Genomic DNA, 15467 nt, shown 5'->3' on the forward strand with positions numbered 1-15467 from the left:
TTTTATTAGATTTTTTTTTTTTTTGACTAATGAGTTTTTTGTTTTTTTTTTGTATTTTAGTTTTAGTAAATGTAGCATTTCAAATTAAACTTGTTTTATTTCAGTTAGCTGCCATGGCAACATTTTTTTAAGCTTTTCATCTAATGTTTTATTATATTTTATTATTTTATAATACTTAATTTTATTATTTTATTTCAATTAATGAAAACAACTGTTTAGTAGTTTTAGTTGCAATACTAAACAATAACACTTCTCCAAAGAACATAAAACCATCAAAGACACATTTAAAAACTTATATTGTCAATTTTCCTATTCAGCTGATGTCAGTTTTGCATATTGTTTGACCAGCGCAGTTCAGAAATCACGGTGACATTCAAACATTTCAAAGATTGATTTTAAGGTCATATTAGGGTCATGCTTTAATGCAATAAATCATTTTGGTACTGAAGTAAAACCAGTCATGTGCTCACTCCCTTAAAGGAGTTTATTTTCTAAAGGGTCAAAAGTTGAAGAAACCAATTCATACAGCTACTAAACTCATATGAACAGAGTATATGCTAATAATGTGATATTTTGGCACACGCTGGAAATCTAGAAAATTTAGGCTGCAACTTCTGTTATTAGCCACATAAAAAACTCCAATCCTCCAATGAAATAAACCACTCCGACGTTTCTACAAAAGCTTTTATTAGGTCTCTTTCTCATGAAGTGGTGAAATGAGCAAAACGCTGAGCTGTCATTTCAGATTTGGAAAGCGCACACTCATTAGAAACTCTAGGGTGTATTTTGCATACAGCAGGCTTGTTGAGTGTGCGAGACTATGAAAGTATGATGACGGATCTTTGTCAGTGTACAGAGAGTTGTACACGGCTAATTAAAGCAGCACCTGCCCAGTGATCGGACATCTGCTGTGAACAGACACTCAGATCTGAGACAGAATGGCTTGTATGAGGTTTCCCATCCGTGCTGCTAAAGAGGAAGCGTTCGGCTCGTTTCCCCTCTGTGTGGGCGCAGAAATCAGAAGTGAGTTTGTGTGCGAGTGTGCCAGGATTCCCCGTGACCGCATTAAAGCGGCACAAGAACAGCCTCTGGCATACGGTTTTCTAAACCACAATTGAAATAATGAAAATGCATTAGTGCTGAAACACAACAATAAATAGTGGCTTACATTGGATTCATCTTTACAAAAAACTAGTGAACCTATCCAGACAGCATTTTTGGGCATCACATGTGCGTTCAATATGTCCAGGGATGCAGTCCGCTCAGTTTTAAGCCATAGGTATAGTCTGTAATATAATGTAGACGTGTGTGGGTGGGTGTTTACGGTGTTTTCTAGAACATCACTGTATAATGACCTCAGTTCATGACCTTTACGTGCTGAAATTCCCTTTGTGTTCTAATATTCTATTAAATTGGAATCCACCATGAATTAATTGTCCAGAACTGTATTCATAATCAACATTTCCTTCAACTAATTTTCAATGCATGTTGCAATGTATTCTGGGCTTGCTTCATACTTGAAGGATATGCAATACCTTTCAACAAAATGTATTACTTTAATTTTATATATATATATATAAAATATTTACATTTTGAATTATACTATATATGCTTCAAGTACGAAGTAAGCCCAGAATACGTTTATAATAATACATTTTTATATACATATAAATATATATAGAGAAAGAGAGAGAGAGAGATATATAGAACGATAGATAGAACGATAGAACGATAGATAGATAGATAGATAGATATAATTTTTTTAAATAAGTCTCTTCTACTCAGGTTGCAGGATCAAAAATGCAGTAATATTGTGAAATATTGTAAAATATTACAAATAATTTAAAATAACTGTTTTCTATTTGAAAATATTTTAAACTGTAATTTATTCCTGTGACGTAAAGCTGAATTTTCAGCATCATTACTCCAGTCTTCAGTGTCACATGATCTTCAGAAATCATTCTAATATGCTGATTTGCTGCTCGAGATTTCACGTTCATATTTCATATTTTTGTGGAAACTGTGATACATTTTATTTTTCAGGATTCTTTGATGAATAGAAAGTTCAAAAGAACAGCATTTATTTGAAATAGAAATCTTTTGTAACATTTTGACTTTTGAGCAATTGAATGCGTCTTTGCTGAATCAAAGTAATAATTTCTTTCAAAAACAAAAATCTTTCTGACTATAAACTTTTGAACGGTAAGTGTATATGATGTTGTTTTTAGTCAAAAGCAGGCATCTTAAAAAGCAGATAAATTCTGCTGCCTATAAATGGAAAAACCTTCTCAAACCTGATCTATGACATTACCTAGTTAGGCAGCTCACTAGGGTTTGGAACGCAGTCTGCGGTACCTTAAACTTGTCCAGCATGCGTGTGAGTCGACTGAAGAGGTGTTCGGCTTTGCTGAAGATGGTCAGGAAGCCGCTGGCGTTGCGTTCGATCATGCAGGTGAATATGGGCTCCTCTCCCGTCTCGCTCACGCCCTTAAACTGGTTCGGGATACAGATGAACCTTTTCATCTCGCGGTAGTACTTTGCTCTGACCTCCTCGAACGCAGGACGGAACTGCAGCCGCCCCTGCCTGCAGAAACGCAAGATATTAAACGATAGTTCATCCACAAATGAGGGTGAGTAAATGTTTCGGTGGGTTTTTGAGTGAACTGCTCCTTTAAAACACAACAAGAGGAGTGGGGCTCTTACTTGAAGATGAGGTCGATGTTAATCTCCGGCAGGTTCTTGTTGAGGGCCTCCAGTCCCACCTGATACTGATGCTCCAGAGCTTTATACAGCTGATGGTTCCAGTGCTGACGCCAGGCCCTCATGTCTCCTGCACGAAACCCCTGAACACACACACACACACACACTTTAACAGAGACGTTTAAGGAGTCTGATAGAAACATTGACTGTTCCAAAGCCCAGTGAACTGCCTACGTAGACAGCATTGTTAGACACCACAGGGACAAAACTGTGCCACCTAACAAGGCATATGAGGTTCCACTTTGGTAAGAATGTTGCAATTTTTCTGATAAAAATCATGACTGTGATTTAAAATGTAAAAAAAAAAAAATGCTGTGCTTGTTTGTAAGCTTGCACAATTTGGCCAAAAGTGTTGTGATTATATATCAATATGACTATAAAAAAAAAATATATATATATTTTTTTTTTGCTAAATTGTGCATACTGTTTTTATTTACTACTACTACTACTAATAATAATAATAATAATAATGATTTTTATATAGTAATACCGATATAATATCACAACATATTTGGCCAAACTGTGCATACTTGATTTTTTATTTTACAGTGATTTTGTTTATTATTTTAGTTAGTACTACTACTACTTCTACTATTACAAATAATTATTATCATTATTAATATTTTTATACAGTAATACTGATATAATATCACAAAATTTTTTAGCCAAAATGTGCATACTCCGTTTTCCATTTTAGAGTAATTTTATTTCATTTAGTACTATTACTACTAATAAAAATAATAATAAAAAATAAAAAAAATAATGCCAAATTGTGCATATTTGTTTTTTTTATTTTACATTGATTGCATTATATTAATTATTACTATTATTACTAGTAAATAAAATAGTTTTAAAAATCACTGTAAAAAATCAAGCATTTAAGACAAATAATATAATAAATGTATTTTACAGTACAACTGTAAAATTACAATACTAATATTTATGGCTGTCTCAATTTCTTCATTATCAAACATTAAACCATCACACTTTTATTTTGGAAAAGAGTAGGAAGTCCTTCTCTTTTGTTGTCAAAAACCATTTGGGAAGTTTGGGAAGATGGTTGGCACAAGTTGTACGTTATAAGTGACCCAAACTCAGAGCAGATGCAGAGATGAGTTTGTATGGAGCAGCATTTACTGGAGCATTTACTGGAAACGGAGCCGCTCTGCAGACAGCAAGGCAGTATTTGAGCAGATATGAAGAATCATGATCACCTGAGACTCTAGTGTGGCGAATCCAGTCCTGAGATCCTGAAGAGCATCTTTCCACCTCTGCTGCTGACGCAGGAGATCCACTCCCATCAGACTCACTACCTATAAAACACACACACACATACACACACAATGGCTCTTCCATGCTAATCTGAATTTGTGTCGACCCTCCGAACGGTCAAGTCAGCATGAGGTATCAGGTTGAAGGCCTGAGGAAGAGGAGAGAGGAAGATCACCTTGTCAGTGAAGTCGGTGTGCCACTTTCTGAGTTCAGATGCAGAGATGAGTTTGTGTGGAGTAGCATTTACTGGAGCATTTACTGGAAACGGAGCCGCTCTGCAGACAGCAAGGCAGTATTTGAGCAGATATGAAGAATCATGATCACCTGAGACTCTAGTGTGGCGAATCCAGTCCTGAGATCCTGAAGAGCATCTTTCCACCTCTGCTGCTGACGCAGGAGATCCACTCCCATCAGACTCACTACCTATAAAACATACACACACATACACACACAATGGCTCTTCCATGCTAATCTGAATTTGTGTCGACCCTCCGAACGGTCAAGTCAGCATGAGGTATCAGGTTGAAGGCCTGAGGAAGAGGAGAGAGGAAGATCACCTTGTCAGTGAAGTCGGTGTGCCACTTTCTGAGTTTGCGGTTCTCCGTGGAGAGTCTCTCTGCGGCACTCTGCAGTTTACTGATGTACTGCTCCAGCTCTTTAGGATTCTCCCACGTGATCTGGAGTTTTCCGCCTTCGTCACGAGATTGAGACCGTGGATTCTGCTGCAAAACAAATATCATACAACAAACAGATGATGCATAGTCTTTATGTGCCCAGTTTATTACACTATGACATTCAAAACACTGCCTGTACACACTTTAGTATGCACTAATGTAAGAATTTTTTTGATCTGAAAGAAACGAATACTTTTATTCAGCAAAGACGCATTGATCAAAGGTGAAAGTAGACATTTATAATGTTACAAAAGATTTATACTTCAAATAAATGCTGTTCTTTTGAACTTTCTATTCATCTGTGAATCCTGAAAAATAAAATGTATCATAGTTTCCACAAAAATATGAAGCAGCACCACAGAATATTAGAATGATTTCTGAAGGATCATGTGACACTGAAGACTGGAGTAATGATGCTGAAAATTCAGCTTTGCATCATAGAAATAAATTACATTTTACAATATATTCAAATAGAAAACAGTTATTTTGAATTGCAAAAATATTTCACAATATTACAGTTTTTACTGTATTTTGATCAAATAAATGCAGTCATGGTGAGCAGAAGAGACTTCATTCAAAAACAATTCAAATCTTACCGACCCCAAACTATTGAGCGGTAGTGTATCTCTGTATAATACAGTAAAATACAGTTTCACAGCAGTAGGACAAATAGTTACCTTGATGACCTGTTCAAAGGCCAGCGCACAGCCGAGCATCATGGGTCGTTGAGAAGGGATCATCTGCTGATCGATGGTGTTGTAGAAATGAGCCACCTGTTAAACACACACAAATACATGTACACACACATAAACACACACACAACACATGTCTACACACAATATTGCTTTAATACAATGCAATATTTGATGGGGAAACTACTTAAAACTTTTAACAAAAAAGTAGCTAGCTACAATAGTTATCGACTTTAATAACTATCAGATTGTATAACTGACTTGAAAAAAAATCAGAGCAGCATTTATTTGGTGTGAATTATATTGAGTTTTGACTCAGATGAATCAGTGATTCATTTCACTGATCTAAATGAACTGATTAACAAAATTGAATCTAACTTCCTAATGCTACCTGAAAGAGAGAACACTCTAGAATGGAATACTGTTTAGAAATGTCACTATACTCAAAAATGTAGTTCAGTTAGTAGTCATACTGCTACTTTTAGTTAGTTACTCTCTCCATATGTATGTGTGTGTGTGTGTGAATGTGTGTGTGTGTGTGTGTGTGTTCACACACCTGTTTGAGGATGATGGCCTGTCTGTAGAACTTGTCGGCGGTGTTTGCCGCCTGCTGGATCTTAGCAGGGATGGTGAAGCCCAGAGCGGAGAGCTGCCGCACCTCTCGGAGTAAACTCACCAGCCGGTCCGAGTACTGGATCTTCAGTTTACCATCCATGTGATCCAACTCCATGACGCGATTACTGGCCTGCAAACTACACACATACAGGACAGATCTGTGGTGGTGCTCACGCCACTCACTGTGCGAATTTGCTTTGAAAATGTCGATACAAACAGAGTAAAAGCTTAATGATGAAACTTTGACCAACACATTATAGTGAGTGAACTTTTGGAGGAAAATAATAAAGTCATGTTTTTGTGACATATATAGAGATATATTGTATTTCCCAGCATGTAAGTCACATTTTTTATCATCTGAAACTTATAATGCAGTTAACATCAAGCATGCAAAACACAAATTTGTATTAGTTTAGGTTTGGTGTTTATGATAAATGTTTATAATGAATGCTATTTACTGTATATTTTTCATTACTGTTTTGTTCTGAATCCGTTATTTTATTTAGCATTGATATATGATATAGTTTTTGTTAATATTTGATTTTATTTTTATATTTTCAGTTTTTACTTTAATTTTAGTTACATTTTTAGTAATTTAGTTGTGTTTTGTCATTTTTAATAGTTTTTTTTTATGTCTGTATAGTATTTATACATTTTTATTTATTAGTGTATTTGGTTTTAGTTATTAATCTAAATGAAAATGAGAAATGTTGCCTTGGCAACAAAGTTTTTTTTTTTTTCAGTTCATTTTTATTTTATTTCAAGTAACGAAAATGTTTTTTTACGGTTTTATTTTTAGTTAGTTAACAATAATAATCTGAATACTGTTAAATTGAAATAATTTTTTGCAGTGTGAAGGGAAAATACATATTTATAGTGTTTATGTTTGTAAACGTTTAGTTTCTAAATGTAATAATAAAACATGACTTAAACAATGATGTGATTATCTGTGTTTTTTTCTTCTCAACAATGCAATTTTTGACTTATTTTCAGGTGTGACTTAAATAAATAAAATGTTGCAAAAGCGCACAAAATGACACTTAAATGAAATATTAAAAAACCAAGAGGGGTCTGTTAAATGGAGAGTTTACTTCGTTTAGAGCAATGGAAGTCTATGGGATCCCCTTAAATCTATGTCTACATGTTTACTGTGTGTGTGTGTGTGTGTGTGTGTGTGAGTGTGTGTGAGTGTGTGTGAGAGAGAGCTATGGGATGTCCCCACTTTTCACAAAAACAAACCTCTGTGTGTGTGTGTGTGTGTGAGAGTGTGTGAGAGTGTGAGTGTGTGTGTGTGTGTGTATGTGTGTGTGTGTGTGTGAGTGTGAGTGTGAGTTTTTTAACCTGATTCCAGATTTGGGATCAAACAGTCCTGACAGCAGGTCTCTGCTCCAGTCTTCAAACTGCTCTTGCTCGTACGATCTCATCTGCTCCTGCAGCTCATCACAGAAACGGAGCAGCGGCCGAAACCCAGACAGATCGGAGAGCAACGCGTCGGCCATCTTCAGAGAGTCCTCCACCTGCACACACATACTTCAGCTGCTGTAACTCATGACCGATTCTAGTCCTTCACCACCTTCAGTGCTCTATTAAATGGTTCATTTAAATGCTTCTCTACATTAGTATGTGTTGATGAAAATGGTCTGTGTGTCCGCACCTTAAGCAGCAGCTGTCTGACCCACACAATATTGTTGATGACCTCTGGAAGGTTTCGACCTGCTAGAGGGCCGGTTTTCTCTCCTGGAGCACCGTGACAGCGGTTCTCGAAATCCACCCGCAGCCCTGCACAACAACACCGCTAGCATGAAGCACTCTCTACTGTCTCTCTCTCCTTATGGGAAGACAGTTATGAATCTAGATAGCCTTAGTCATTAAATAGCGAATTTATAACGAAAACTAAAACTATTATCATTTTCGTTTATTTAAATAAAAATGAACTAAAATAAAATAAAATAAAACCTTAAACATAAAAAAACTTAAATTAAAAGTTTAAAGACTAAAATTACTAAAACCAAAATAAAAAATAAAGCTAAATAGAAATGTTTAAAAGTAAAAACTAAAAACTAATAAAAATGACAAAAGCACATAACAAAATTACTAAGACTTAAACTAACATTACATTGAAAACTGAAAATATAAAAATAAAAGTTAAATCAAAATGTAATAAATACTTTATCTTTCTAAAGTTGCTTATGAGTATTTAATTGATTTGAATTTTATGTGAAATCCTATTTTCAGTGTTTGTTCTTATGTTTCTATTTTACCTTGTGAACTTATTTACATTGATATTTTGTGAAATTGTATCTTTTATTAATCTATTTTATCCTGTGAAACACTTTGAGCTGTATTTCATGTAAGAAAAGTACTATACAAATAAATGTTTATTAGTAGTATTATTGTTATTATTATTATTATTACTCTAAAATAACACCGATGTAAATCTATGACCGTACAACAGTTGAATTTTATAATAATCTACATAGCTTCATTAGTGAACAGAACAATAATGTAGCGTTCAGAAAAAGTTCTTAATTGGCATTAGTCATTTGTAAAACTATGTACTAAACTCTAGTGAGCCGCCTACCTAGACAGCATTTTTAGGCATCATAGGCTCTCCTAATGTGGACATGACTTTTTTTTTTATATACCTCATTTTGAGAGTTTCAAATCAGACGTTTATGATGTTTTGTTTCAGTGAATCTGTGTTGTACCGCTCAGTGTGTGTGATCTGACCCTTGTTGTAGTCCAGCAGTCGTGTCAGGAGCGTTTCTCTCTCGGGCTGCAGTTCTTTGCTGATTGTGGGTCGTTTGATCAGTTCTCGGTGTTTCTGAAACACCTGCATGCCTACCTAGACAGCATTTTTAGGCATCATAGGCTCTCCTAATGTGGACATGACTTTTTTTTTTTATATACCTCATTTTGAGAGTTTCAAATCAGACGTTTATGATGTTTTGTTTCAGTGAATCTGTGTTGTACCGCTCAGTGTGTGTGATCTGACCCTTGTTGTAGTCCAGCAGTCGTGTCAGGAGCGTTTCTCTCTCGGGCTGCAGTTCTTTGCTGATTGTGGGTCGTTTGATCAGTTCTCGGTGTTTCTGAAACACCTGCAGCAGCTGAAACGAAGACAAGACAACAACAGTGTGCAGCTGTGCGTGCATCTGTATGTCTGAGAGTTCATTCCAAATCTGCTCTCAGCCACAAACATCAAGCACATAGACAGTCTGATGCACACTGCATGTCAAAACTGAAAGAGCATTTGCAAAGTGGCATGCTTAAATCTAACTGGAAGATTTATGCAATGCATGCAATTACGTAATTTCATGAGTCAAGATGCATGGGTTTATAACAGTCTGCTGGGAAAACAACTGAATATTTATGTGCATTTATTAATACACTACCATTCACAATATTGGGGTCAGTAAGATTTATGTTTTTGAAAGAGTTACTTATGCTCACCATTTATTTGATCAAAAATACAGTAAAAACTGTAATATTGTGAAATATTATTACAATTTAAAATAACAGTTTTCTTTGTGAATATATTGTAAAATGTAATTTATTTCTGTGATCAAAGCTGAATTTTCAGCATCATTACTCCAGTCTTCAGTGTCACATGATCTTCAGAAATCATTCTAATATGCTGATTTGCTGCTCAAGAAACATTTCTGATTATTATCAATGTTGAAAACAGTTGTGCTGCTGAATATTTTTGTGGAAACTGTGATTCATTTTATTTTTCAGGATTCTTTGATGAATAGAAAATTCAAAAGAACAGCTTTTTTTAAATATAAAAATTTCATAAGATTATAAATGTTTTTACTGTCTCTTTTGATCAATTTAAAGCATCTTTGATGAATAAAAGTATTAATTTCCTTAAAAAAAATCATACTGTCCCCAAACTTTTGAATGGTAGGGTATATCCATGTTTTGTCTGTATTTTTTGTTTATTTTGTCTATTATTGTTGTATCAGGTCTCTTCCTGTCTAAGTGGGCAGCTCTTGGCTAGAATAAGCTGTGATTTGGACAAAAAGACAAACATCTGGATACACAAGACTAGTGTGATTGTGTGTACCTGCTGTGGACTGTCCTGTGCATCTATTATGAAGGTCTTGAGCTTTCCAGCTGCTTCCTGTTCTGCTGGAGCGATGAGTCGATCAAACTGAGACACAGCAGCTCTCCATAAGGGCTGAACACACATACACAGTGCTAGGTTGAGTGGTATATCAAATATTCAATATAACAGTGAAGATCTTGTGCATTCGTGTACCTCAGTATAAGGGTTGTAGTGTATCGGGTTGAGCCCTGTGAAAGGCTGATACACACGTGCGGGTGAAACCTGCAGCTTCCCTCCGGATAACAAACGCTGCAGTTTCTCACACACTGATCGCACCTGCACCACCTGAAACACACACACACACACACACACTACAGGTCATGAGGTAATGCACTAGATTATACTGCCTGAGATGATTGACAGGCATCAGTCTGACCTCCTCCAATCGCTGGGAGAGGCTCTGCAGCCCCTGTGGGCGGTGCTTCTCTCCGCTCCACGGATGAGGTGAGTAGCGTTTCCACACCTGACCAGTCAGGTGTTCACAGGCCGCCACCCACTGTTCACAGGCAGCCACGCCCCCTTTAAGCCCCTCCCTAACTGTGAAATATGGATCATCCCACAAGCGCAGGGTGCTCAGCTTCCTCTGTACAAACCTGCCAAGAGTTCCGCCTGTGAACACAAATACATCAGGAACGTCATTAGTATTTCATCAGATATATTGCTGAGTCAAGCATCATCACTTAGCAACCATGTCTGATCTGTGCACCTATGACATCCATGAGTCGGATCATGCGTGTCTCGGGGTAGAGGGCGTGCTCATTCTGTTTCCACACGTCATCTACTGTCTCACGGGTGCTCTCAATCAGGTCCAGTACCTCCACCAGACTGAAACTGTCCAGATTACTGTAGTCCTGAAACAAACACACCATGCACAGTTGATGTGGATATCTTGTAGGGTTACTTGTTCTTGGTTTTTAAGTCTGATATTAAATGTTTTCTCATAAAACAGCTTAGACGGATTGGATCTGATTTAAAGTTGATGTAAATAGCCAGTTCATGGACACCTGTGTTGTTATTGTCAACTAAAACTCAACAACTCAACAACTTAGTATCAACTTAAAAATTAATTTAATTAATTAATTAAATTAAAAATTAAAACTCAAAACTATTTAAAATGAATTGAAATAATTGAAATCAAATCAAATATAAATATTAGCTGAAAACTTAAACTTAAAAAAAAAAAACTTAAATTAGATCTAGAAATGTTGCCTTGGCAAATAATTGTAACAAAAATAAGTTGAAGTTGAAGTTGAAGTAATTAATTAAAAATAAAGCTAAATAGAAATATTGAAGTCATAAAAATGACAAAAGCACATATCATAATTGCTCAAAAAACTTTTAAAAAAAATTAGAAATGTTATCTGGGCAACTAACTGAAATAAAATGAGTTTAAGTTGAAATGTTAGAAGTACTAAAACTGAAATAAATCTAAATTAAGCTAAATAGAAATATTTAAAAATTAATAAAAATGACAAAAGCACATAACAAAATTACTTTCAAAAACTTACATTAAAACTGTTACCTTGGAAACTAACTTAAATAAAATAAGTTGAAGTTGAAGTACTATAATCACTAAAACTGAAATACAAATAAATTAAAACTAAATAGAAATATTAAAAAAATGACAAAAAACACAACATAATTACTTAACCTAAAATTAAAAATGTTAACAATAAGTTTAAGCTGAAGTACTAAAAGCACTAAAAATTAAGTAAATATAAATTAAAGCTGAATAGGAATATTAAAAAAAAGAATAATAATAAAAATGACAAACGCACATAACAAAATTACTTTAATTTAAACTCAAATCAAATTAAATATGATAACTTGGCAACTAACAGAAATAAAAAGTTGAAGAACTAAAATTAAATTGAAAAACTGAAATTTAGCTAAATAGCTAGCAAAATAGAAATATTAAAAAAATGAAAAAAGCACCTAACAAAATTACTAAAACATCAACTAAAATTAAAATGAAAACTGAAAAGATAAAGAAGAAAATGTAATTCAAAATATTAATAAAAACTATAATAGTATATCAATAATACTAAAATAACACTGGTTCATGCACACTAACAAATGGAGTAACTTTGAACGACTACGTGTTGAACGGAGCGCATTCACGTCCAAATGTGCATGTATGCACCTTCTCAATGGTGGTGAAGAGTTCAGAGAAGTGTGCCGCTCTGTCTCTCTCTCTGCTATGCTGTCCGGAGCGACTGACATCAGCCCAGAAGCCGAACTCATCCAGTGGGGTCATGATACCTGCACACACCAGTATGTGGAATCTAAATGCATAAAAGTACAAGCTGGGAAAAGCAGGGGTTTGAATGAGAACTCACTCGACACATCCGTCTCCGAATGACTCCGTTCCCCAGAATCCTTTGGGTGTGAGTGTCTGAGCACAGAGCCCAGCCCGACCTCAAGATCCGTGAGCAGAGACTGAAGCTTTGAGTCGAACGATTGACTCCATTTATCATTCTGCAGAAAACACATACAACACGCATTACAAACCCAACAGCAATTCACATCCACGTGAAACACGTCCCATGTGTCTGCGTCTGACCTGCAGCAGAACGGGGCCGTAGACCTGTCTCAAGGCCTGGTACAGGGTGCTGATGGGAGACTCCAGCATAGAGGACACCAGGATGGATCGGTGCAGGTTCTCCTCGCTCACCACACACGGATGAGGTTTGAAGAACAGCAGAACCCTGCCGTCGACGTCCATGTTCTCCAGCTACACAGAGACAACATGAGCCATAATTCAGCATTTTCTGACAATGTTTGGTAGTTGAATGCAGAGCTGAGCGATATACTGAACATTTGCGATTTATTGAATATTATTTCAATATTGCAATATAAAATTATGCTAATTATCATGAATACTGTAGAGATTTTAATGGACTTTTTTTTTTGAACAGTAAATTTCCTGAAGATTGTGGCTCTGAAATAAATCAGCAGCAAACACGCTACATGAAAATGAATCACTGAATTAGTTTTTGATTAATTTGATTTAAATTAAACTTTTAATTTATGCCAGTTTCAAAGTGCTAGTTAAATAAAGATTCATTTTCATCCTCACTCAAAAGTGCTCACTGAAGCGTGCATTAAAAATAGTTTTAATTTATAGTTTTACCCATTAATTTTTTCATCGATTAAAAAAATGTATAAATACATTTTTCGACGTGCGATGTAAGTATAAGATATTTAATCATCATACAGTGTAGATAGATAAAATATAAAACTAAAATAAAAATAATTGAAAGCTAAATAAAATTATTGAAAAACAAGTCAAAAAATGACAAAAGCACATAAAAAATTACTAAAACTTAAACTAAAGTTAAAATATAATATATATAAAATTTAAATCAAAAAACATTTCAATCAAGTCATTTAGCAGCAGACACTTTTTAAAACTATTTTTCATTTGTTGTGTGACTTACAAGTGAAAAATACTGAGATATAATTATACATCATATAATATATAATTATATATAAAGGTCATATATATTATATTATATATTTATTTTAATTATAAATAAAGGTCAACCTTTATTTGACCCTCTAACTCTAACACTTTCTATTCTATTTTAATTGTACTTTATCTATAATTATCTTTTTTTTATTCTTTATTTAAAAAAAACAACAAAAAACAAAAACAAGCTTTCTATTTTTTCTATTCTATCTACCGTACTTGTTTTTCTTTGTTTGTGTGTGTGTGTGTGTGTGTGTGTGTGTGTATAATATATATATATATATTATATACACCTTGCTACGTGTACTGCGTTAGGCTAACCGAGACTTGTCATTTGCACTTATATATTGTTGCTCTTTTGTTAGTTTTGATTGCTTTTATTCTCCTCATTTGTAAGTCGCTTTGGATAAAAGCGTCTGCTAAATGACTAAATGTAACTGTAATATCACAGCTGTATGTAGCTCACAGCACCTTGTTTGAGAACTGCAGCTCATCTGCGTTTCTGGTGACGGTGAGCAGGAATTCGTTGCTATCATCTAAGAAGTTATCGAGAGGACGGCAGGTGGACAGAGACGCCGGTGTGTCCAGACGGAAGTAGTTTCCCGCCGTGGTCAGGATGAAGAGTTTACGAGGGTCGTCTGTCCTGGGCGGCATCTTTCACCTGTTTAAATATCACATGCATCAGCTACAGAAATCCCAACCGAGGAAAAACAAGACATACAAAACAGCTACTGAAGAAATCATACAGTCAGCTTCCATATTTTCTCCCAATAAAAATGATAAATCTACATAACAAAACTGCTGTTTATGATTGCATTAAAACGGATCAAATAATACTTTTACTGCACAGGTCTGACAGACTGACAGACAGGTAAATATCAGTTACAGGCCTGTGATATTTTAGACCCAATTTCAATCCAACTTCAAATCCAATTTTTTAAAATCCAATTTAATTTGGATTTTATTTATTTTACAATTTAACACAAAACGTCACAATACAAAAGCTCAATGGGTCTTAAAAATAAGCATCAATATTTATTGCAAACTGTTTAATTTCTAGGTTTCCGTTTTATGAGTTAAAAAGGTCCAGTTTAGAGATTTGTTTGTGCATTTAGAGCAATTTTTATCTGTTTAATAAATTGACAGACGAAACCTGGCATCTGGACCAAAGATTACTACAGTTTAACACACAACGAACGTTGTTGCCACACAAACATGCACACTGCACAAATACAAAAATATAACGCATTAAGTACATAATGAGGACAATAAATGAAGAGAAAAGATCGTCTTACGGCGTATTGAAATCAATTCCCGACAGATTGTGACAGTTTGATAAAGGATTAGCGCGCTAGGCTAAGCTAACCAACATCTCTCAGTCTCACATGAAGGGAATTTACTCCTGCAAAATAAAATAAGCGCTTCTGTTACACGGAACGCAGTCGGTTGTGAAGAACGCGCTTTGCGTGCTATTTTAAACGCATCGTAGATATCAAATCCGTATTATTTGTCGGGTGGATGTGCAGGAGCCGCTTGAGGGAATGTTGTGGCGCACTAGCAGTGAAGCTGGCGCGGTTGCTGGGGCAACTACGGACACGTCGTGACGTATGGGGCGTCGTGAATGCCAAGCGCGTACGAATGTAAAAGAACGTAGATCCAACGCATTTACATTCCATTGACATTTAGTCATTTAGCAGATGAGGAGGACAATAGAAGCAATCAAACCAACAAAAGAGCAAACATATGTAAGTGCTGTGACAAGTCTAACGCAGTACACGTAGCAAGTATTTTTTCCCCTTTTTAATAAATAAAAAGAAAACAAGTAGATAGAATAGAAAAAGAATAGAGAACGCAAGTGTTAAAGGATCAATTAT

The 15467-nt window shown here is 35.3% G+C and overlaps 1 protein-coding gene across 1 annotated transcript in view; it reads right to left on the reverse strand.

The window, feature by feature from the left end:
- dync2h1 (dynein cytoplasmic 2 heavy chain 1) overlaps positions 1–15134 on the reverse strand; it is a 96262-nt gene extending 81128 nt beyond the window's left edge. Inside the window, 18 exon segments of the mRNA XM_016535131.1 lie at positions 2356–2584; positions 2704–2843; positions 4357–4455; positions 4590–4751; positions 5384–5479; positions 5955–6150; positions 7355–7530; positions 7668–7792; positions 9009–9120; positions 10080–10193; positions 10275–10406; positions 10498–10730; positions 10828–10972; positions 12265–12383; positions 12461–12599; positions 12685–12855; positions 14065–14254; positions 14889–15134. Coding sequence (XP_016390617.1) covers positions 2356–2584; positions 2704–2843; positions 4357–4455; positions 4590–4751; positions 5384–5479; positions 5955–6150; positions 7355–7530; positions 7668–7792; positions 9009–9120; positions 10080–10193; positions 10275–10406; positions 10498–10730; positions 10828–10972; positions 12265–12383; positions 12461–12599; positions 12685–12855; positions 14065–14247 — 2571 coding nt within the window. The 5' untranslated portion in view covers positions 14248–14254; positions 14889–15134.
- Between the last annotated feature and the right edge of the window lie 333 nt (positions 15135–15467).

The sequence above is a fragment of the Sinocyclocheilus rhinocerous genome, unplaced genomic scaffold (assembly GCF_001515625.1).
Source record: "Sinocyclocheilus rhinocerous isolate Xijiao unplaced genomic scaffold, SAMN03320098_v1.1 scaffold215, whole genome shotgun sequence".
Taxonomy (NCBI): domain Eukaryota; kingdom Metazoa; phylum Chordata; class Actinopteri; order Cypriniformes; family Cyprinidae; genus Sinocyclocheilus; species Sinocyclocheilus rhinocerous.